This window comes from Littorina saxatilis, linkage group LG2 (genome assembly GCF_037325665.1).
Source record: "Littorina saxatilis isolate snail1 linkage group LG2, US_GU_Lsax_2.0, whole genome shotgun sequence".
Classification (NCBI taxonomy): Eukaryota; Metazoa; Mollusca; class Gastropoda; order Littorinimorpha; family Littorinidae; genus Littorina; species Littorina saxatilis.
The window spans coordinates 26,297,035-26,321,434 of record NC_090246.1 but is presented as its reverse complement, the minus strand read 5'-3'; the positions used below and the strand labels follow the sequence as shown (position 1 = coordinate 26,321,434).

Here is a 24,400-nt window from a genome sequence, read left to right as displayed (position 1 = left end):
TCAGTGCAGCCTCAACAAGCTCATCAGGGAGAAAGGATACCAAGCCAGGGGATTATGAGCTGAAGACTCAAACCACAGTAACCTCAATCAATAACATCCGGCCAAGTTTGTCCTAGGAAGAAGCTTTATTAACAGTAGCTTAGCCAGCAATGAGTTTGTTGGTATAGTAGAGAAAAATTTACATACAGTGTAGCACGAACCCTTACAAAAAAGGGAACTATATGACAAGAGGGGCAGACCTTTTCTTGAGAAAAAAAAGGATAACATTATGCATAGTCACTGAAACAATACACAAGTGCATTCACTTCAGTAACTGAACACTTTGTCAATTAGAATACAGGCAAAGACAAACACAAAATGTCAGGGAGCAGACAGATCGAGTCCTTACCAGCACTCAAGCTGTCAGACAAAGTAACACACTACACTATTGGAAAATTCAAGAGGGACATAGAGGACCATGCAAGAGAGAAAAAAAGAGAAACACAAACGGACAGTCTTGACAGAGGGAATGAGAGAGACAAAGAGATACAGATAGAGAGAGCAAAGGAGGGAGTGAGAAAAAGAAAACAACCAGAGGGACAGAGAGAAAGAGAGACAAAGAGGCCAAAAGAAAAAAGACAGAGAAAGAGAAGCAGAGGGAAGACCGAGACAGAGAAGGAGAGAGCTTAAGTGTTATTAATAAACTCCCTCCTTCCTAGCTACCACTTAACCCATTCTAACTACAGGCCTGTGTCACTTACGTCCATCACGTGCAAACTTCTCGAACACATCATCCACAGTAACATCATGAATCACCTTGACACCCATAAGATCCTGACAGAAGCACAACATGGGTTCAGGAAATTCCGGTCATGTGAGACTCAACTCATCGAGACTGTGCACGACATCGCGAAGAACCTGGCTTCAGAGGACCAAGTCGACGCAATCCTGCTCGACTTCAGCAAGGCGTTTGATAAGGTTCCACACCAGCGACTGTTTCACAAGCTCGACCACTACGGAGTGAGGAACAACACACTTAAATGGATATGCTCGTTCCTGACAGGAAGAACGCAACAAGTAGTACTTGAAGGTGTTCATTCATCGGCTGGACCAGTGACGTCAGGGGTGCCCCAAGGTACAGTCCTAGGCCCCCTCCTATTCCTGATCTACATAAACGACATGCCCGAGGCAGTTAAACATTCAAAACTAAAGCTCTTTGCGGACGATAGCCTGCTGTATAAAAAAGTAACAAAGCAGCAAGATCCACTCCTCCTTCAAGAAGATCTGAACGCACTCCAAAATTGGGAACAGAAATGGCAAATGGAGTTTAACCCGAGCAAATGCAACATCATCCGCATACTTCCCAGCAAGAATAAGCCGCCGATATTGTCCACCTACCACCTACATGGACAGACTCTCGAAACTACCAAGGAGAGCAAATACTTAGGAGTCACCATCACCGAAAACCTATCTTGGACCAATCACATCAAGAACGTGACCGCCAAAGGAAACAGAACCGTGGGATTTCTCAGAAGAAACTTCAAAGAATGCACGATGAAGGTGAAGTCAGCTACCTACACAACCATGGTTCGTCCCACTCTCGAATACGCGTCAACAGTGTGGGACCCACATCAGGAAAATGACAAGCAGGCACTAGAAATGGTCCAGAGAAGAGCAGCCAGATACGCCCATAACAACTACTTTGAAAAAACGCCTGGCGTAGTTACCAACATGCTGAACAACCTAGGATGGGAAACTCTGGAAAATAGACGAGAAAACAATCGCCTCATGATGCTGTACAAAATCAAGCACAAGATGGTCGGCATAGATGAAAAGAACTATCTCCATAGCTCCGACGCAAGAACAAGAGGAGATGGGCTGAGGCAGCAACAGGACTTCCATAAAGCCATATGCAACACCTTTTTCCCACGGACTATCTCCAACTGGAACCATCTTCCCACGACGACGACATCAGCCCCAAGCCTTGAGTCGTTCCGCTCACGTCTCCGCGGTAGCAGTCCCCTGCAGCCGCCAGTGGGCAACCCCTAATCCCTCAACCCCTGTACATAGTTTTAAACGCCTCCCAACCTATCCAGTTCCTGCCCTTTCTCAGTGCTGGTTTTTTTAAATTGTCATCCCGATTCCAAGAGGCACACACCGCATCCGGAATCGACAAGTGACATCAACGCGGGACCACTTACGTTTATCAAATAAACCCGGTCCCAACGGAGAGAAGAAGAAGAAGAACTGTAACATTATCTGTGCACAGTCAGCATTGTTTCACAAGATCAAGGGTCTCTTTGTTGCTTAACAACCATGGTCCTAGTATGAGGGTGTGCAAAGGTGTCAAGATTGTCAGTTGGTCAGGAGCCAAATTGACTTGGCCCAACTCCCCAGGGTAAAAAGAGCCTTGATTTGGGCCCCCCCCCCCCCCCTTGTCATTAACCTGAAATGGGGGCATAAATTGGTATGTCAGGTGGAACTAAGTGCCACTGAGGCCTGATTTAAAGTTATTTAGCCTTACCCTTTGGTGTAGCTAATGCTTTTTATGGTGTCCCTAGCTGTCACTTTCCAGTCCATTGCTCTAATGTGGATTTATAGATCGATCTCTCTCTCTGTCTCCTCTCTCTCTCTCTCTCTCTCTCTCTCTCTCTCTCTCTCTCTCTCTCTCTCTCTCTCTCTCTCTCTGTTTGTCTGTCTGCCTGTCCCTCTGCCTATCGGATAAAATTTTTGTCCTGTTCCTGAGCTGAGAGTCATAATTTGATGATATTAACAAATTAAGCAAGAATTGTACCTGCTGGTACTGAAATGTTAAAGACAGACAGCCCTCTCCTTTCCTTATCCTTTTCCCTTGGATTGTGTTGCTACTTTCCATGTTTTTAGTGAAGAGAAAAGGGAATTCTAAAAAAATTCAATAGTAGCATTATGATAGCAAAATTATAATAGCAAATAGATACATTATTTGGATCGAGAGAGTTATTGATTTTCTGGCTCACCGACAGGAAGGATTTTTACAATTTAAAGTAGTCACGAAACAGAAAAAGTTCCGTGCTTTTTGGAGTGTTCACATGCATTATATGGTGTAATACAGTCTCTATAATGAGCACATGATCATGCTCACACCTGCAGTCAAAGGAAATGCATACATGAATATTGTATCTGAATAATGCTTGTCCTGAGTGTGCAGTTATGTGGACCACACATTCAGTTTGACACAAATTGCTGCGTGAACAATGGATGCTTTGTAGTGCACATGTTATTAGAATACAGGCGGTAGCATGATGAAAAGGAAAATATACTCTGGTGGGTGTGTATTTTCTAGCATGCATGCATACAGACATTATTGATTTTGTAAGAAGAAATCAGAAATCAGTCTTTACTGTGGAGTTACACTTGTTATTCATACAGAATGACTATATATATAACTATAGTACAGTGGAACCGGGCCTTTTAAGACCTAAACAAATCTGAGAAAATCAAGTCTTGAAAAGGAGAGAATTTTAAAATGGGGGTAAATTTACAGAGGTTATAAAAAGAAAATCTGAGAAAACAGGGTCTTAAAAAGGGGGGTCTTAAAAGGGGGGTTCCACTGTACTAAAAAGCCAGTCTGTTGTCCAAACATTTTTACAGTTACAGCTTTGGAAACCCTAAGAGCAATGAGCGCTGTTTGTGAAAACACAGAGCAATGTACACTGCTCCCGTGAGCTACCGGCCCGATTAATGCATATGGACCAAAAGTGACCATATGGACCAAAAGTGACCGGCTGCTTGTTATCCAGGGTCAGTCTTGATTGAAGATGACTAGCCACTGGTATTTGTACAGTGAGCAAACATAATGTTACACTCACACATTGTTGCATGCTGGGGACTGTATTGATTCAGACCCCCACTGGTGCTGCTACTTCAGGCGAATGATATTGATAGAAAGATCAAGTTTTCTTGGTGATTGGCGGCTTGCTAGAACTATAATGATTTGTTTGCACATTTTTGCATACAGTATAGTTGTTACATGAGCAGAGCTAGGGATTTATGTATGGATGTATGGTGCCAAATACATGTCAAAGAGAAGCAAGATTTAGTAACTATAGTTTATGACAATACCAACAACCATGCAACACAAATATCCCCCCTCATGCTAAGGGGGGATAATCAATAAAAACACAAGGCTTATGATCAGTCAAGTTCATTTTTACTAGACTGATAGAAAGATATATAGGTAAAGGTTTGGCATGATATGGGCACGGATTGGCGGAAGATAAGCATGGTTAGGGGGGTAACTGCTTTATCATGAAATTCAACCCCTCCTTAGGGGGGAAACTGCTTAATCATGAAATTGAATCCCTCCAAAAGCTGGCCCATGTTAGCTGGCAACAACGTGTCTGAGCTCCCGCTGCAAACCTTCATTTACCCCTGAGTCAGCATGGTCGGGGTGTGAAACCATTACCATGTGCTTACTTTACGGCACCCATGCTGCTGTTTTGCGGGGCTTTGCTACCAGCCCCAGGCTTCAGTCTTCTGGAGGGAGCAGGATCCAGAACCGGCCACGGGGTAGACAACCCCCCGTGGTTACGCTAGCCACATCCCGTGGTTCGCTTGGGCTCACATTGTGGACCCTGCCTAAGTCAGGTAAAATTCACCAAAATACAACAGAATGCAGTGTCCCCCTTTACCATGCTTATCTCCCGCCCATCTGTACCAAGAGACAAGAAATGAACAAATACTAGCCTAAGAAAGATATTGCTACATATGGACACCTAAACATAGCCTACCGTGCCTTCATAAGGATCACCCCTAACATGACTAATATAACACACAGGTAATATCCGCCAGCTACTGATAAAAACATGTAAAACACTATTTACCAACCAAGTTAACGAGCCAAGTATGTCCTTCAAAATCAATGACCAAATTAATTTTTTATTTTTATTTTTTTTAATTTATTTTTATTTTTATTTTTTTTATTTTTATTATTATTATTCTCTTTATTTATATAGCGCCTTATCCGAAGTTCAAAGCGCTGGGGAAGGAGGGTGGGTTTTTCCTTTCAGCTTCTGTATGTGCGTCCCTTCCAAAAGTAGGACACAGGTATGGAACAAACTGAATAGGGTCAAGCAAACCGTTTGAGAATTAAGCGCTTGCTTAAGCTTTCCTCAAACGGACCATTTGCAGTGGTTGTCTTGCTTGTCATAAAATCATTTATGGCTAAAGCCGAAATGTGTTTATGACAATACCAACAACCATGCAACACAAATATCCCCCCTCATGCTAAGGGGGGATAATCAATAAAAACACAAGGCTTATGATCAGTCAAGTTCATTTTTACTAGACTGATAGAAAGATATATAGGTAAAGGTTTGGCATGATATGGGCACGGATTGGCGGAAGATAAGCATGGTTAGGGGGGTAACTGCTTTATCATGAAATTCAACCCCTCCTTAGGGGGGAAACTGCTTAATCATGAAATTGAATCCCTCCAAAAGCTGGCCCATGTTAGCTGGCAACAACGTGTCTGAGCTCCCGCTGCAAACCTTCATTTACCCCTGAGTCAGCATGGTCGGGGTGTGAAACCATTACCATGTGCTTACTTTACGGCACCCATGCTGCTGTTTTGCGGGGCTTTGCTACCAGCCCCAGGCTTCAGTCTTCTGGAGGGAGCAGGATCCAGAACCGGCCACGGGGTAGACAACCCCCCGTGGTTACGCTAGCCACATCCCGTGGTTCGCTTGGGCTCACATTGTGGACCCTGCCTAAGTCAGGTAAAATTCACCAAAATACAACAGAATGCAGTGTCCCCCTTTACCATGCTTATCTCCCGCCACATACAGCTATGCAATAGATGTTCCGCCAATCCTTATTCTAGGGGCGTTTTAGTTTTAAATAATTTTAGCAATTTAATCTCCGAAGTTTGATTTAAAGAGTTCGTTTCCCCTTTGATTGTGGTGGACGCAATCCGGGAGGAGGCAGAGTCAATCCTCCAGATGTTAAGATGGTAGACACTTCTGCCATTCTTGTTTTGAATTCGGCACTTTGCCCTTTGATTCAGCCTTAAATGGCGATGTCGTTGGCACCCAAGTGCAGGACCAGGTTGCTCGGTGGTGTTCCTCTGAGCGGCTTGGCGAGGACCTGGGAAAACCCTAGCCTGGCTACTCCGCGAGCCGCAACGGCAGGATTAGGTCCTGTGGCATCCTGTCCAGGTGCTGCAGCACCCTGACGACAAGATTGGACCTTGTGATCATGATTCCTGGAACTCACATGCGAGAATGGATTTAAAACATCTTTTAACACGCCTGAAATATGCACTTAACTACCTCGCTACTGCTGAATGTGTATACTGTCCGCCTTGGGGGTGAAAACCATCCCATGGCGAGGCACACACCCAGCCATCAAGACAACTCTCTAGCATTATAGCCGGATTAAGATTGATGTTTTATTCAGCCAAATTTAGATTAATTTTGCAGCCTGCAAAACCACAAACAAGTTGCGGCTGTGTGCAGCACTACCTGCTCATCCCTCCTGCCATGTTGTAATCCAATCTGCCAAAAACATGGGACTGAAACATAATTGTGCAAGGTGACAGCTCTACCTGTTCGGCCCTGCTACTGCTGTAAACCAATCTGCAAAAACACATGAGACTGCATATAATTGTGCCAACGGGACAGCACTTTCTGTTCGGCCCTGCTACCATGTTGTAAACCAATCTGCAAATCAATCAGACATGAGACTGACACATAATTGTGCCAATGCGACAGCACCATCTGTTCAGCCCTGCTACGATGATGTAAACCAATCTGAAACCTGGGACTGACACCTAATTGTATCAATGTGGCAGCACTTTCTGTTCGGCCCTGCTGCCATGTTGTAAACCAATCTGCAAAACAATCAGACATGGGACTGACACCTAATTGTGCCAATGTGGCAGCACTTTCTGTTCAGCCCTGCTGCCATGTTGTAAACCAATCTGCAAAACAATCCGACATGGGACTGACACCTAATTGTGCCAATGTGGCAGCACTTTCTGTTCAGCCCTGCTGCCATGTTGTAAACCAATCTGCAAAACAATCCGACATGGGACTGACACCTAATTGTGCCAATGTGGCAGCACTTTCTGTTCGGCCCTGCTGCCATGTTGTAAACCAATCTGCAAAACAATCCGACATGGGACTGACACCTAATTGTGCCAATGTGGCAGCACTTTCTGTTCGGCCCTGCTGCCATGTTGTGAACCAATCTGCAAAACAATCCGACATGGGACTGACACCTAATTGTGCCAATGTGGCAGCACTTTCTGTTCGGCCCTGCTGCCTTGTTGTAAACCAATCTGCAAAACAATCAGACATGGGACTGACACCTAATTGTGCCAACGTGGCAGCACTTTCTGTTCGGCCCTGCTGCCATGTTGTAAACCAATCTGCAAAACAATCCGACATGGGACTGACACCTAATTGTGCCAATGTGGCAGCACTTTCTGTTCGGCCCTGCTGCCATGTTGTAAACCAATCTGCAAAACAATCAGACATGGGACTGACACCTAATTGTGCCAATGTGGCAGCACTTTCTGTTCAGTCCTGCTTCCCTGTGATAAACCAATCTGCAAAACAATCAGCTTGTGACGTGACAAGACTACTATTACTGCCTATTAGTTCGCATTACATACTGCGGCGTTGCTAACCTATCTTGCGTAGTTTTACATACCATGAAAAATGCAGCAGTCAATCTAAATATATTAAAGAATCATACCCCTATTTGCAATATTAAAGAATCATACCAACGGAGTTGTAAACCAATCCGCGACACTATTAACACAACATAGATAAACAACGGAGGTGTAAACCAATCCGCAACACTATTCACACAACATAAATAAACAACGGAGGTGTACCAATCCGCAACACTATTAACACGACATAAATAAACAAACGGAGGTGTAAACCAATCCGCAACACTATTAACACGACATAAATAAACAACGGAGGTGTAAACCAATCCGCAACACTATTAACACGACATGAATAAACAACGGAGGTGTAAACCAATCCGCAACACTATTAACACGACATAAATAAACAACGGAGGTGTAAACCAATCCGCAACACGCAATAACCACCGGTTACAGAATCATACCCCCGTTTTCAGAGGTGTAAGCCAATCCGCAACACTATTTACACGACTTGAGGTGTAAACGAATCCGCATAATTAAATTTAATAACTGCAATAACCACCGGTGACAGAAACATACCCCTATTTGCAGAGGTGTAAACCAATCCGCAACACTATTTTCATGACATAAATAATCTACGGAGGTGTAAACACTATTTGCATGACATAAATAAACGCTTTGCTCCGAACGAATATCCTGCCTTTGGCAAATAAAATGCAGCAATCCATCTAAAAAACAATACAGAAGCATGCCCTTATTTGCAGGGGTGTAAACCAGTCCGCAATACATTTTGCTAACCTGTTTTCACTTCTCCCGATACTGTACCCAAAATTCTGCACCTAAAACCGTACCTAAGATGGTTTGCATTTACTTGTTTGGGGTAATGCCAATTTTGAAATAAATTTACTGGGCAGATGAGCTGGTTGGCTAAGCCAGCAATGCCTGGCTTGGCGGGGAGTCAACCGCCTCTCAGTGACTTCTGCCTTATAAAGTCATAGATTGGCGGGAGACAAGCATCTTTCTATTCTTAGGGGTACTACTTTTCATGAAAATTGACCCCCCTCCCCCCAAAAGCCTGCCCCAGGTTAGCTGGCAACATCCAGTCCTAGCTTAACTGGGAACCATATTTCTCCTCAGTCAGCTTGGTAGGGGTGAGAATACATTCCCATGCCTTTGCTTTGGCACCCATGCTGCTGGTTTGTCTTGATTTGCTACCAGCCCCAGGCTGCAGCTTCTGGGGGGTCCACGCCACTAGCAGCTATACACTAGGTGTCCCGCGAGTGGTTTTAATATCTAAAGCGAGACCCAGCTGGCTCTTAGAACCCTTACTTCTGATTCCTGCCTAGCCCGATCGGCCACCTCTTCCACCCTTACCTGCTAAACAAACCATTAATACCGTGCCCCTGCTAGGGTTCCTGCCCGGTGGTGTCCGGTGGCCCTTCAAACCAGGCTCCTTGGCTGTCGCTGCTGGGAACGGGAGCTGCTGTCGTTGTCTGGCACAGCCTTTGCTCCCAGCCTTACTGGGCGCTTTCCTTAGTTTCTCCACGCCCGGACGTCCTTGCACTGTACAAACTATCAGTAGCACATTTACTGACTTACTTTATTACATCTGGCCTGACATGTTTGTGCCAGATTCCCCCTCCCAATGCGAAGGTTCGAACTTTACCAGTTTACCAAAATTAATAAATAATCCTTGTCGCCCGATAAGATAAACAGGAAGTGTTTCCAAGAGAGGTCAGTCATCATTGCTTCGTACTTTCTGACTGCAGTTGCTTCCCTTAGACCAGTGCACTACAGTTTCGAGGCAGTACCCCTCCGCCGCTTACGTAACTACGACTCGTGACTCACGCGGGTTAGCCCCCAGCTAACTTACAAGCATATCAATTTACTGCCTTTGGCTTTGAGCCGTAGCCCTAATTTCGACAATGCGATTAACATGGAGGAATGAGGTTGCACTTCGGCCACTGCCCCCACTCCGATCGTCCTGTATAATTTATAGAACTTTAGGAGTTTAAAGATTTCGTCTTCTCTTGCGGTAGGAAATATAGTGCCAGCCACTGAGTCAGCACCACCAAGAACAAAGAAACTCTCTCTCGCAAGCATAGACCTATATAGGTCAAAGTCGATCATGCACACGTACATCAATTCACCATTTTTTCACATGATAAACACACGATCACATCAAAGAGAAAAGGTATAAAAACTTGACCCGTCAACTTATAGCCTGAAGTTGTTTGGTCTTTTTCCTTTCAGCTTCTGTATGTGCGTCCCTTCCAAAAGTAGGACACAGGTATGGAACAAACTGAATAGGGTCAAGCAAACCGTTTGAGAATTAAGCGCTTGCTTAAGCTTTCCTCAAACGGACCATTTGCAGTGGTTGTCTTGCTTGTCATAAAATCATTTATGGCTAAAGCCGAAATGTGTTTATACTAGAGGAATACCCGGCTTTGCCGGGTGAATCGCGAGACAGAGACAGACAGCATGGCGGTTCACCACAATCACCTTTGAAGGCGAAGTCCTCTCAAACGGGATTAAGAATTTTAGAGCTTATTTCTAAGCCCTTTTTTTTAACTGTTATGGCTTCTCAAAGGCCAGAACATACAGACAGACAAAAGCCGCCAGACAAAAGCCGCCAGACCCCATCACAAACATAACTCTACAATCCACAGGTGTTGCCTCCCCACACACACACACACACACACACGGCACACACACACACACACACACGGCACACACACACACACACACACACACACACAGAAGCCGTATATATCTATATATATATATAAATATATAGAGATAGATGACAGTGGATTTTTCGATAAATAGATGCGACCTTTGCACTTTTACAGTGAGGACAACTTACGGGTACATGCAAGGAAAGCCCACAACTTCTAAGGCGAACAACTCTGCAGAGTCTGCTGTGAAGGGCGACGGTAGTCTCCCTGTCACACTCGACCCCCTTTGAATGAACTTTGTCCCCAAAGTTCCGAAGCATGGACCCGCCAAGCTTAGGTCCCTCCCAGGTTGGTGGAATGGGAACAGCACAAAAATGATTCAGTGGCCTGAACATTTCATGTCGAGTCCCATCCCTGTCGACGACGCCAAATGTAACCGAGTGCCGAAACACCACAATCACCTTTGAAGGCGATGTCCACTCAAACGGGATTGAGAATTTTAGAGCTTATTTCTAAGCCCTATAATAACTGTTATGGCTTCTCAAAGGAAGGCCCGAACATACAGACACACCAAAGCCGCCAGACCACATCACAAACAAAACTCTACAATCCACAGGTGTTGCACACACACACACACACACACACACACACACACACACACACACACACACAGAAGCCGTATATATATATGTATATCTATATCTATAAATAGAGATAGATGACAGTGTATTTTTCGCGTGGCTATAAATTGATTCGACCTTTGCACTTTTACAGTGAGGACAACTTACGGGTGCAAGGAAAGCGCTCTGGACAGTGCAGTGACATTCTAAAAATAGTAACGTAGTAACGGGAATATGGATTGACGCCACACGAAGGAAGGGAGATAAACGCAAAACACTGGAGAAGATAAGGAAGAGTTACTGGGAATGGATCAGGGAAGATGAACAGAAAAACCAAAATCGGTTCAGCGCTGCGCACTGAAAGCACGTGTTGAAAATTCTCATCGACCAGGTTGTGTCCGGGGTCTACCTGAATATGCCCACCAAATTTGAAGCAGATCCATCGAGAACTTTGGCCGTGCATCGCGAACACACACACACACACACACACACACAGACAGACACAAGTCGTATATATATATAGATTATTTAAGTCTAGACTACACAATAGATAAATGCACAATATGTTGTATTCTACATCTAACCATGCATGTTACAATAACAACAACAAAAACAACAAAAACAACAACAACAACAACAACAACAACAACAACAACAAAACAGCAGCAGTAACAATACAACACAAAAAGAAAGAAAGGGAAAGAATCCAGTTTGGTTCTTTCTTTCTAAGAGGACTAAACATTTTTTTTAAATACTATTTCTGACAGGCCTTTGACTCAATTAAAAACCACCACAACAAGTATATGGCAAAGATCAGAGTTGACTTGGGTGGTGGAGGGGGTTTGGAGGGGTGGTGGTGGTATTAGGATTCAGAAAACAAGGCTTCAGGGCTGTTTAGGGTTTGTTGGGAGACATTTTTGGCTCACGTAAGTGTAGCCTATGCGATGCTAACTTTTGTCTGTCTGTGCGTGTGTATGTGTGTATGTGTGTGATAGAAACTTTAACATTTGACTGAACACCGAAATACTAATTTTACCTGGTTATTATCCAAGCAACAGCTTCAAAGTATTGAAGCAATGATCAACATTTCGTCGGCACGTATGTAGTTAAAGTGTGTATCCAAAGAAAACGGGTTGTGGGGGGGGGGGGGGGGGGGGGGTAAAAACAGGTGACTGGCTTGTGTCGTGTGTGGTATGTAGACCAGGTCAGGGGTCAAGGTTAAGTCAGATCGCGTGAAGGATTGTGGTATAGATACAGTTCTCACCCAGCTGCAGTTCGCCGATTCGGAGAACACGCTTTCACATTGTTCGGTTGCATAGCCCCAGAAAAATAGATAAAGAAGATACCAAAGGAGATTTCCTACAGGTTGATCTGCACAGCATGTTTCCAGTGTGTGCGCGAGGAAGCGCTGTCAAAAGCGCAGTGTCGATCTGGCAGTCGTGTCCCCGTAAGTAGGCTACAGACAGACATATCTAGATCTAGTGTCTCCCACTCTTGCACCGTGTCACCTATGCTTACTGTGTGTGTGTATGTGTGATGGAGTGAATGAGTTTGTGTTACTGTTTGTCGATTTCTTACGGGAGCCTTAAAGGCTTCGCCTCTTGTTTACCATATCAGTTCATTGAGTACTATACCGTTTATCACAAACTATTGAATACTCATTTGAAAAGCTGGAAAATCAGGAAAATATAAGAAGACCAGTGATGGCATGGGCAAAACATGGTCAGAAATTGATCTTGCAAGAAACTATTTCTTAAATATTAAATCCAGCACATTATAAATGTACTTTATCACTTTGCCTTAGGATAAAGCTCGAATGAAAGAAATGAAAAGACCAACAACAACAAAATCCTTATCATCCTTAACACTCGGCAAATCTATCTTTGAAGAGACCTCTTTTTTACAAACTCTAAAAGAAGCATCACAAATGTAATGTTTCAACAGGGAGCAGCAGCCCAAGGCGCCAACCCAGTGTATGCCAACGATGTGGACATTCTGGTGCCAGAGCTACATCCTGGCACTTACGAGGTGTTGGAGGCGGAGGACTCTGTCATCAAAACAACATTCAAGAGTGAGATCAACTTCAAGACAGCCTACTCCGGCGTGGTTACCCGGAAAGTGATTATGGAAGAGAGGAACGTCTATTGCGGTGCTTACAACGTCATGGTGCTTTGTGATGTGTAAGTGTTACATGTTCAGGCCAAAAATAGGGCTCAGATATATAACTTTAAGCATGGTTTTGTTCAATCTTTTTATGTTTGCCATTTTTTTCTCCTCCTCAACATTTGTTTTGATCAATTATACGGATGTTTGCTTATTTAAAACTGTCACTTGACGGCAATACTATTTGTTCTTGTTTGGGGAATGCATTACACCTGGTTACACGGAATTGTTCGGAAAGCTCTATTGATTACTTACTTCATATTGTTGGTGTGCAAATTGAGAGAAAAAATGTATGAACAAAAGGAAATAAGTACAGAGCTCATCATTATACATGTAATACTGTTTGTTTGTTCGTTCATGGGCTGAAACTCCCACGGCTTTTACGTGTATGACCGTTTTTACCCTGCCATTTAGGCAGCCATACGCCGCTTTCGGGGGAAGCATGCTGGGTATTTTCGTGTTTCTATAACCCACCGAACTCTGACATGGATTACAGGATCTTTTTCGTGCGCACTTGGTCTTGTGCTTGCGTGTACACACGGGGGTGTTCGGACACCGAGGAGAGTCTGCACACAAAGTTGACTCTGAGAAATAAATCTCTCGCCGAACGTGGGGACGAACTCACGCTGACAGCGGCCAACTGGATACAAATCCAGCGCGCTACCGACTGAGCTACATCCCCGCCCTACATGTAATACTCATTTGGTAATAATTTACAAAACAATAAAACAAGCAAACAGACATAGCCAAATTAAGAATATCTCCTCTATGTGTTCTAACACCCTCCCAGTAAAAGAACAATCAAAACTTTAACCATTTCTTTTTGGTGTCAAAAAGCTGACTACATCAGCTCTTCATACAATCGAGCAGTACATACCAGTAACCCTAATTTACATAGCAATAACCTTCTGCTTCACCTTATTTTGCATGCAGAGAGGATGGACATCGAGTCATACATACTGATGGGGGTGGTCTCATCGCCCTGGGATCACGGGATCGTAAGGTTCGCTTCATCGACTTTGAGTCAGGAAAGGACCACGGCCCAGTGATCACAGGTCATGCAGGATCGATCAGGTGTGTCCACCTGTGTGAGGAAAAAGGCATCGTCTTCAGTGGCAGCTATGACACCAGTATCAGGTACGTCAATACAGACAGAGAGAAAAACACAGACTGGCAGTCACACATGCAAGCAAACATGCATAGACACAGAGATACATGTACACACAAGGTAGCTGTAAGAATTCTCGCAGCAATTTGTAACTGCACACAGACAGACACACCCACACCCATGCACATGTCTTCATGTAACTTATTTCAGTTCAACCAGATTGTCATTGTAGAAGTGAAGAACTAACGTGCATAAGAAGCTGACAATAACAATTCAGAGTATCCGTCCTGTGTTCAAAGATAAGGATGATGTGGCTCACTACATTATGCATTCAGTCCTTACTTACCTCAAATAACGTGGGGGGCTTTTATGGCCCTGCTTGAATGTGTGTCTGTTATCCAATAAGTGTTGGTGCCTTGTGTTACAGGTGCTGGTCAATCGAGACCGGTCAGTGTCTCAAGATTTTCAGAGGTCACACTGACACTGTCATGACTGTGTTGGTCCATGACAACGTGTTAGCATCTGGTGCCAAGGACAAATCTTGCAAAGGTAGCCTTTAATTTCTAATATGTAGCGTTTCAGGTGTTTGTATGCATGCATCCTTGCATGCATCCTTGCATGAATGGGGTGGCAAGAATGACGCTTGTTATACATGTATACAAAAAAGTGAAACGACGCACTCTGCAGGAACACCCACTGTGGGAGCAGTTATAGATAGAAGTAGTAAAAGATGACCCTATCAGTCCAAGTTATGCAAAGGACAGGGTATGGCATATTGCAGAGAGCTAGTCTAGACGGAGGGAGGGCGGGAGAGAGAGAGAAGATGGAGAATGGAGAGTGTGGGTGGTCTTTCTGTTATTTTACTTAATTACTTACCTGTACTGCCTGTTATGCCGGTTGGCATGTTGGGCAGCATCTGTTATTTTACTCTGTGACATTTGGCGCAAAGAGTTGTGATCAAAAAAGAAGAGCCTTTGAGAAAGGGAAAGTGAGAGGAAACCTTGCAAAGATATCTCATTTTGTTATCTTGTAGAATTGTTTTACATTTGATTACATTGAGGATATGCAAATAGAGCCAATTCTTTATGTATAACAGAGTCCCAAACAATATTTAGAAAATTGTTGAACTACATGTATCTTGTTTTCAGCTGTTTTTTCAAGAACTGCCATTTTCAGGGTTCATGTTAACCCTTATAGGCTGGTTGTCGCGACATATGTCGCGCTACTTTACGTATACTGTCACCTGGTTGTCACAACATATGTCGCGCTACTGGCTCAGTCTGTTTCGTCGGTTCCGTTTACCTCCCTCCCATGGGTGCGAAAATCTATATGCCCGTTTTTCTTTATTTCTCTCTCCGTTAATTCACCAGTGGCTATGTAACATGTGTTACAGAATTGCACCAGTGTAAGAGTTTATCTTGAAGGTTACCAAGCCTTCATTGAAATACTTGTACAGACAACTTAATTTCTTATTTCCCTCTAGTTTGGGACATGGAGACGGGCAAGTGCAAGAGAACTTTCCGTCATCGCCATCCAGTGCTTGCGGTTGCCCTCTCGTCTAAAATCTGCATCACAGGCTGTGAGGGTGGCCGTGTCAAAGTGTGGGAGCTGGCATCAGGACAGCTTATCAAGGTAATGAAAACATAATGCGAAGGAACAAAAATAAACCCAGGTTTAATTTATGGGACATTTCTGTACTTAATACTTCAAAACAATCACCAGCACTTCAACCTATTGTTCTTTAAAGCGGACGGACAGTCAAATTATAATTTGAAAATGAAGACTCGCCTCAGACGATGCTTGTTCATCCCCAAAAGATGGCAAGAGTAAATCATGTAACAGAAAAAAACATTAAAAAACTTGTGAAAGATTTAGTATGCTACTGACATTTTCGGCGCTTTCCTAGTTTTTACTTGCCACAAATTCTTGGATGACAAATTTTGAAACTACTGTTTGTGTTTTTGTTTGTTTGTGTGCACAGCTGATAAGCATTTTCTTTAGTTCACTGTGTCTTCACAGCTAGGATTGCTTTCACATTCATCTTGTAACTTCACAGAATGTGTTCGATTAAATGTACTTGTCACCAGTCTTGTCAGGCTATGCATATGTCTTTGTTTACCCAATCATTTTTAAAACCATCTAGATTATTGGAGTAGTCACGCTGATAGATTGTTTTCTTTGATGTGATTTTTTGGGAGTTCACTCTCAGTTCATGCATTTCGTGTGCAGAATTTGAGTGGACACCACGGTCCAGTCACAGCCATCAAGTTTGACCGTTGGCACATAGTGACTGGCAGTCGTGATGGTTATGCACTGGCATGGAGTGCCCTTGGTCGTCACAATCGCTGTCTCACTGCACTTAGGCATCCAAAGTAGGCACAATAAGCATGTATCACCTGGGAACAAAGCAATTAATCTTTTTATATTTAGTCAAGTTTTGACTAAATATTTTAACGTAGAGGGGGGAATCGAGACGAGGGTCGTGGTGTATGTGTGTGTGTGTGTGTGTGTGTGTGTCTGTCTGTGTGTGTGTAGAGCGATTCAGACTAAACTACTGGACCGATCTTTATGAAATTTGACATGAGAGTTCCTGGGTATGAAATCCCCATACGTTTTTTTCATTTTTTCAATAAATGTCTTTGATGACGTCATATCCGGCTTTTCGTGAAAGTTGAGGCGGCACTGTCACGCTCTCATTTTTCAACCAAATTGGTTGAAATTTTGGTCAAGTAATCTTTGACGAAGGCCGGGATTTGGTATTGCATTTCAGCTTGGTGGCTTAAAAACTAATGAGTGAGTTTGGTCATTAAAAATCTGAAAATTGTAAAAAAAAATTTTTTTTAATAAAACGATCCAAATTTACGTACATCTTATTCTTTATCATTTTCTGATTCCAAAAATATATAAATATGTTATATTTGGATTAAAAACAAGCTCTGAAAATTAAAAATATAAAAATTATTATCAAAATTAAATTGTCCAAATCAATTTAAAAACACCTTCATCTTATTCCTTGTCGGTTCCTGATTCCAAAAACATATAGATATGATATGTTTGGATTAAAAACACGCTCAGAAAGTTAAAACGAAGAGAGGTACAGAAAAGCGTGCTATCCTTCTCAGCGCAAGTACTACCCCGCTCTTCTTGTCAATTTCACTGCCTTTGCCGTGCGCGGTGGACTGACGATGCTACGAGTATACGGTCTTGCTGCGTTGCATTGCGTTCAGTTTCATTCTGTGAGTTCGACAGCTACTTGACTAAATGTTGTATTTTCGCCTTACGCGACTTGTTTTGTTTTCCCGTCCAATTTTCTGTGTATTTTCACTTGACTCAGTCTATCTTTTTCGTCAACATGCTTCACAATCCAGTGAATTCCTGAGTCACTGATAAATCAGATAATTATTTTTAGCAATTATTTGCATATTTCTTCACAATGCATGAGAAAATTATGCACAAAATCTTTTACGTTTATTAGTACATGTATACATGTATATTACCAATTATCTCACCTGACTATTGTTCACAATTTTATGAATCAGCACAGCTTTTAACATTTTAAGGAATGTTATTACAGTAAAAGTGCAGGCAGGTGAGGAGAATGTAATGTGTGTTTTCAGTAATCTGAGTTCCCCTTTCTCTTTGGTGTCGGCCTACATGATTCTTTGAAATGCTCCAGGAGTTTTGAATAAAATCACATGCTCATTAACAACACCTTTCAAAAATGCTCATGTATAAACCTCACGTGTATCAAAACTTATTTTTGCAGGGAAGTTCTGTGCTTGGAGTTCATGCACCTGCGAGTGATCACAGGGTCTGGTGACGGCCGACTGAGAATCTGGAACATGATAAACGGTCAGTGCTGCCGCATCATGAGAGGCAACAGTCGCAGTGACCCAATTCTCAACATCTTGGCCATAGGGGACAGGTGAGTTTGTGTGGCAGTTCAAAGTGCTAGTTCATGCAAGCTAGTTCAAGTGAAAGTTTGCAGGTTGAAAGTTCAAATTATAATATTATGCACAAAAGAATTCCTGAGATTTGAGCTTAGAAGCTGTCTATGTCATGGCAGTAGAAATTACAGCACCAGTTGATTTTCATTAGCGCGGAATAGTTCAGTTACAAAAATGCATAACAAAATTAATTTAAAAAAACCCATAACCCACCAACAAACCCCGTCAACTGATAAACAAACAGGTAAACATGTTTTTAACATAAAAGGTTAGACCTATTTCCTGTGCCATAATGCAAAGTTTGACTGACAAATAATTCACTGCTTTGTGTTTTTTTCAGAATTACCCTGAACACCCACAACAACCTGCTGGTTCTCAATTTTGAGCATGTCGACTGGGACTACTCTCTTGAGACAGACAAAGTTCCACCCCTCGTGCAGTATGGCTCTTACTCCGATGCGCCAGTACGTTCTCAGCCATACTCCTACGTCAGAGCCCAACGAATGAGAAAGGCAGGAGCCAGCAACGCAAAGCTCCTACATAGACCAGTGTCCCCTCAGAGGCCTCCGGGGACTGAGGTGAAGCTGCAGCACGGCTACCATGCCCCTCAGCTTCCTCACAGCGCTAGAAGCTTGAGTGAGAAGAGATTGGACACCGCCAGGAGGGTGCAGAGCGCAGCCAGATCAGAAAGCCCCTTGCTGCATTCAAGAGAGGGATGGGATGAGTCTCACTATGGTGGGTCTTTCAGAGATTTATCCCCAACCGCCAGTATGGCCAGGAAACCTCCTCCAGCGCCGTCCATTTCCTCCCAAAGAGGCAGCAAGCCTAGACCAGCTACATCAAAGTCTGGCCCGACCGTGACCATTGTAGAGAAGAAAGAAGAAGATGACGACAGCGAGATCCTGACAAAAGAACCACCTGTGGTCAAGAGGAGAGTGTCCTGGGCCTTTGACAAACCTTTGGAGCCTAGAGACAAAACCATAAGTTTGTCAGAGATGAAAGCCTTACTGAGATCCCAAATCCGCATGAGAGCAGAGAGCGTCGTTCCCCCAGACTTCATCTACCTGACGGTGAGCACCATCCAGTCCACGATGGTTCAGACCGAGACCAACCGTAACACTGCGCGCAACATGAGGGAGGCCAAGGTGGCCGCCTACACTCAACGCACCAGGCCTTCATCTTCACCCAGCCGCATCGACCCTCGTACCAAAGTACCTGTGGAAGAGCTCGGCCTGGAGGTCTTTATCGATGAAGATGGCACGATCTCTGAAGTTTCTGATTTGAAATCCATAAGATCGATGAAAGTCAAAGAGCCTCCAAAGCCCCCTCGCATCCCTAGCAAAGAAGTATACTCCACCCAGTGCGCCCCTACTCCAGTTGCAGGTGCACCTCGCAGGAGCCTGCATCCCGGTCGTGTGAAGACAACCATCCCCAGAGGGAGAGTCATCCGGCCAATATCAGCTGGAATCATGCAGGAGCAGCCTGCTGATATAGAGTTTTTCTCAGCAACCTCAGCTGCCAAGCCTCCACGCCCTGTCACTGCGCCAGTTCCCAAGTCACGGCCATTTTCCTGCAGATCCGGAGTGTCCACCCCTTTCCAGGTCACTCTGCCTGGCGTAAGTCCTACACGAACCCGCGCACAGCCCATGACAACAGCAGCTGTGGAAGTCTCCAACGTGCCAATGCTGATGTACTCCAAAGACATCAAGGACAAGATCGAAGAGATCAAGCAGCAACGCAAGGCGAGGGAACAGCCAATCATTAGTATTGCTGGAGAGCGCCCTCTAGGCAAGGTCAGCCCTCACAACACTCCCATGAGAACGCACGTCAAGTTTGAGCTGAAGACCCATGCCCAAGAGCGTGAACACCTGAATCACATTGAGGAGATCCACCAGAAGCAACGCAAACAGGAGCAGGAGCAGTTGGAAAGGAAAAAGAGAGCTGCATGGCTGGCCAAGGCTAAAGGCATAGTCCCACCCCCTGAAGCTGAGCAGAAACCTTCCACAGCACCTGAACTGAGAGAGAAAGTGAAGTCTTCATGCCTTTCAATTACAAAAGAATGGTAAATGATACCTGAGACCCCCCCCCCCCCCCCCCCCTTTCCTTTTTCGTAGCCAATCCCCACCTCCTCCCAAACAAATCTTCACCACTCAAAACTGCATAGCAAATCATATTGTTCATTGTTTTAAGATTGAACTCTTCTTACTCAATGCAGGCCCCAGACTTTCTGACGTGTGCACACATTGAAAACCCACAGGTAATTGAAGAATCTACATTTATCATTAGTTTTGGGGAGGGGGGCAAGAGCTAAAGCAGTGACTTTTCTTACCAAAGAGCATTTGAAGTCTGCTTCTGCTGTGTGCTAAGCAGGGCTCCCTAAACTGTGCGTCCCTGTGTCCTATATGCACTAGAAGCTGAAAACATGCACTAAAAATTCATTGAGTGGGTCCCACGACGCACTAAAACTGAAAGGAGTGGGTCCCGGGACACACTAAATATCCGTTATTATGCGTACCATCTGTACTGTTTTGAGATAACACTCAGACAGGTCTGTACCGACGCAAGTTTATGGAGGTAATCTTACCCTTATGACCATAATGTGTTTGGTTTTCGGGCTCAAGAGTTTCAATAACTGAATAAGTCGGCAGTATTTAGTAATGAGCGCTCCCAGGGCTCCAGGAGGTATGTGTTGGCAAGGTGTGTGCCTTTTTTAAAGCAAGTATATGAACCTCCTTGCCTTTGGATCCTTTAAAGTTACATTGAGGGCCTCCGTGGACCCCCTACAAATTAAAGTTGGCTACAAATTAAAGTTGGCTACAAATTAAAGTTGGGTGTCCAGGGACCCTCCAAGTTGAGCGTCCGTGGGGAGCCCCGACTTGTGAATTTTATGTTTTGAGATCTTTGACTTTGTTTCCTTATTCCTTGCAAATGTATAAATTACATGCTGTTCTGTAATGTTAATCATATCCCATTCTCACATTAGATTGAATGTGTAACTACATGTAATGTGTTTCATGGGAATGAATAAACAGTGGGTTTTTTCTGATTGTTACAAGGCATTACTGATGTCCTTTCATCATCTTTTAAAGCAAAAATATATTTTTGTGTGTGTGGTAATATTTAACATCATATTGATGATCTAGGTGGATACTGTTGCATGTGTATAACAACCTTTGATTCTTCTTTTACACCATCTTTCTTTCATCATGTAACTGTCAAGAAATACCTAGCCGATCTGGTTGAAACAAAATATGTTGCTACGCATAATACATGAATACATGTATCAAAAATATACTGTCATTTCTGTAAATACCTAATATTCCTTTGTGATGTGTAACTCCCTCATAGCATCACAGACCCCCCGCGGGTTAGGGGGAAGAATTTACCCGATGCTCCCCAGCATGTCGTAAGAGGCGACTAACGGATTCCGTTTCTCCTTTTACCCTTGTTAAGTGTTTCTTGTATAGAATATAGTCAATGTTTGTAAAGATTTTAGTCAAGCAGTATGTAAGAAATGTTAAGTCCTTTGTACTGGAAACTTGCATTCTCCCAGTAAGGTCATATATTGTACTACGTTGCAAGCCCCTGGAGCAATTTTTTGATTAGTGCTTTTGTGAACAAGAAACAATTAAGTGGCTCTATCCCATCTCCCCCCCTTTTCCCCGTCGCAATATAACCTTCGTGGTTGAAAACGACGTTAAACACCAAATAAAGCAGGCATGGGAATTGTCCGCCGAATGGCGGATTTCCGCCGAATTTTTTTTTTGTTCCGCCGAAAATGCAAAAGTGTCCGCCGAAAAAATAAAGGGGGGAGGCACACAAAAAAAGCACCGGTTACTTTGGCCTTTGCGCAAAAGCCCGCGAAAACTTTCCGTACTTTGTTCACGCACTGCTACCGCCCGCCTCAGTTATTGAACTATTATGTTTGAAAGTAAACCAGATTGCACAGATTGTGTTACAAGTTACATTTTCCTGTTTGTCTCAACAGATAAATTTTTTTACAAATTTAAACCATATATAATACATGTAAGCAAAATTTGGTACATTTTTGTACTAAAAACTCTGATTCTAAAAACAGAATTTAATGGCAAACTTGGAGCTTAGATGACACCAGATTGCACTATCTGGGTTCTTTGGAGAAAAAAAATTTCCGGGGGGGCATGCCCCCGGACCCCCCTAGTAAGGCTAGGCGCTTCGCGCCGTCGACTTGACGCTTCGCGTCTTCAGTTATAAATTTTCCGCCTTTTTTACAATTTTCAATTCCCATGCCTGTAAAGAAAGAAAGATAGCATCACAGAAAGGCAACATATCCATGTTCATTTAGTTGCGTTCAACAGAAAGGCAACATATATATATATGTATCCATGTTCATTTGGATGCTTTCATCCGTGAAAATAACATGCATTGTCAGTAAGTACTGGTGTCACATGACTGATGTGAACCAGTTGATTGGCTAATGGCGATGCGCTAAAACTGTTAGCGCACTCTTGGAGTGCGCTAACTTTTCCACAGAGCGTATTCTTACGCCCTTTACCTAAGCAAGACTGTGCTCTCATCCTCAGAATTAATTACTGACATGTAGCTTATATTTTCCACAATACCAAATGACCATAAATTCCCTGCTTCTCAATTAAAGCAGAAGTGAGTTTTTTTCTGACAGATTGCATGTGCCTGTGCCACAGTGCGGCTGCCACTGATCTAAAAATACAAGCCGCTGTGCATCTAATTCTCGCCGACTTGCATAGATTCTTCTCATCGTGTTAGTGGCATGTAGCTTATCATCCACATTACCAAATGATGAGTTGATATAAAATTCCCACCCGCTAGCAGAAAACACAAGTGTTATTCCGATAACGTACCAGCTAGACCAGTTTGGAAGACTGACTCGATCGACTCTGTCATACGTAGCCGCACTGACTACACTGAAATACGACTGCATCAGTTCAGTAAATGAATGGTTTCCGAATTATTATTTCAAGGCAAGAACAATCGTAATCGAAAACGTGTAGGGTTCAGAACGTTCTTACCATTATAAGACTTATTACCAGCGTGCCTCGTGCGTGCAGACTCAGTCAGTGCAGACTGCATGCAGTGGTTTGATTGCCCTAGCAGACGACATAAACACCGCTCAGCAAATTAACATGTTGGGCAAATGTGAACGAAAAAACGATGGGGATATAATACGTGTAGGGTTCAGAGCATTCTTACCGTTCATATTTAGTATCAGACTCCCCGATGAGTGAAGATACAATACGAGAAATATGCCACATTTGTTTTGAAAATGTGCGAACCGTCGAGTCCCGCGGCTTCGAGTCAATTCAAGGGGAGTCACTCCGCACAGTCAATCCGTCGAAGCTCGACTGGAGGTTTCGAATCGCAAATAATGAAGAGCACAGCCCTTTCTCCGAGTTCAAATGAGGTCTCTCTGAAAGATCATCACTGTTCAGATTAACGCTACACTGGAATTTACCAACAGAAAGTAAAATGCGTGTGACGAAAGCACGACACACTTGAGACACCCCACACAAAAGTAGATCTTTACTGTACACGACCTGACCACACAGTTATGCCTATTCAAATGCGCGTTGCAAAATGTGCGCTTGGAATCTTCTTTTTTCTATGGCGGTACTGACAATATCGTTATTGAAACAATCCCAGTGCACTAAGGGATTTATAGAGCAAATCTCGAAAATAATTATTGAACTCAGCGCTATGCGCTTCGTTCAATGAATTTTCTCGATTTGCTCTATAAATCCCTTAGTGCACTGGGATGTCTCAATAACTTAAATTATATGTAATAACTTAAGAGGGCAGGACTGAGGAGAAACGGTGGTGGATGGAATGAGCCTTTTTGTTGTTGTTAAGAAATAAATTTAGATATGTGGGCGGGCAGTTTTGTCCCAAATCTAGCATTTTCTGCTTGGTTTCAATATGAGAGGTTATAATATGCCATAAAATGGTTAAAATTTGCTGTCACTTTTGTTGATCTCATAACCTCATCACAATTATCTAAGGGCACCATATTCAAAAACACAATTAACACAGTGAAGAGTATTTGCTGATTTCAATAAAAAACAACAATAATTGCACTTGGGGAGAAAGGGACAATTTTCACACAAAGAAAATGAAAAGCAGTGTTTTGTTCAGTTTTCAAGTGTGCTTGTATGCAGAGTACCACATTTCTGTCTCCTGCAGAAGTGTTCTTGTGTTAATAATTTGCTGTTGCGGAATGATTTTTTAGAAGGAAA

At 43.4% G+C, this 24,400-nt stretch overlaps 2 protein-coding genes and 1 long non-coding RNA gene across 5 annotated transcripts in view; 2 read left to right on the top strand and 1 right to left on the bottom strand.

The window, feature by feature from the left end:
- LOC138958604 (F-box and WD repeat domain containing protein 10B-like) overlaps positions 1–21,866 on the top strand; it is a 29,736-nt gene extending 7,870 nt beyond the window's left edge. For all 3 annotated transcript variants that reach the window (XM_070329808.1, XM_070329806.1, XM_070329807.1), the window contains exons 4-10: positions 12,879–13,114; positions 14,031–14,234; positions 14,633–14,754; positions 15,689–15,837; positions 16,435–16,577; positions 17,972–18,130; positions 18,493–21,866. In XM_070329808.1, the coding sequence (XP_070185909.1) occupies positions 12,879–13,114; positions 14,031–14,234; positions 14,633–14,754; positions 15,689–15,837; positions 16,435–16,577; positions 17,972–18,130; positions 18,493–20,218 (2,739 nt within the window). In that variant the 3' untranslated portion in view covers positions 20,219–21,866. The remainder of the gene's footprint in view (positions 1–12,878; positions 13,115–14,030; positions 14,235–14,632; positions 14,755–15,688; positions 15,838–16,434; positions 16,578–17,971; positions 18,131–18,492) is intronic.
- The window catches only part of LOC138958621 (tubulin alpha-1 chain-like), a 98,733-nt gene that overhangs the window by 20,773 nt on the left and 53,560 nt on the right, over positions 1–24,400 (top strand). The window lies entirely within an intron of this gene.
- On the bottom strand, positions 4,969–10,204 carry LOC138958605 (uncharacterized). Its single transcript, XR_011453451.1, has 2 exons — positions 9,011–10,204; positions 4,969–6,186 (listed from the first exon to the last, which is right to left on the bottom strand). It is a non-coding gene; the product is annotated as an uncharacterized lncRNA (long non-coding RNA).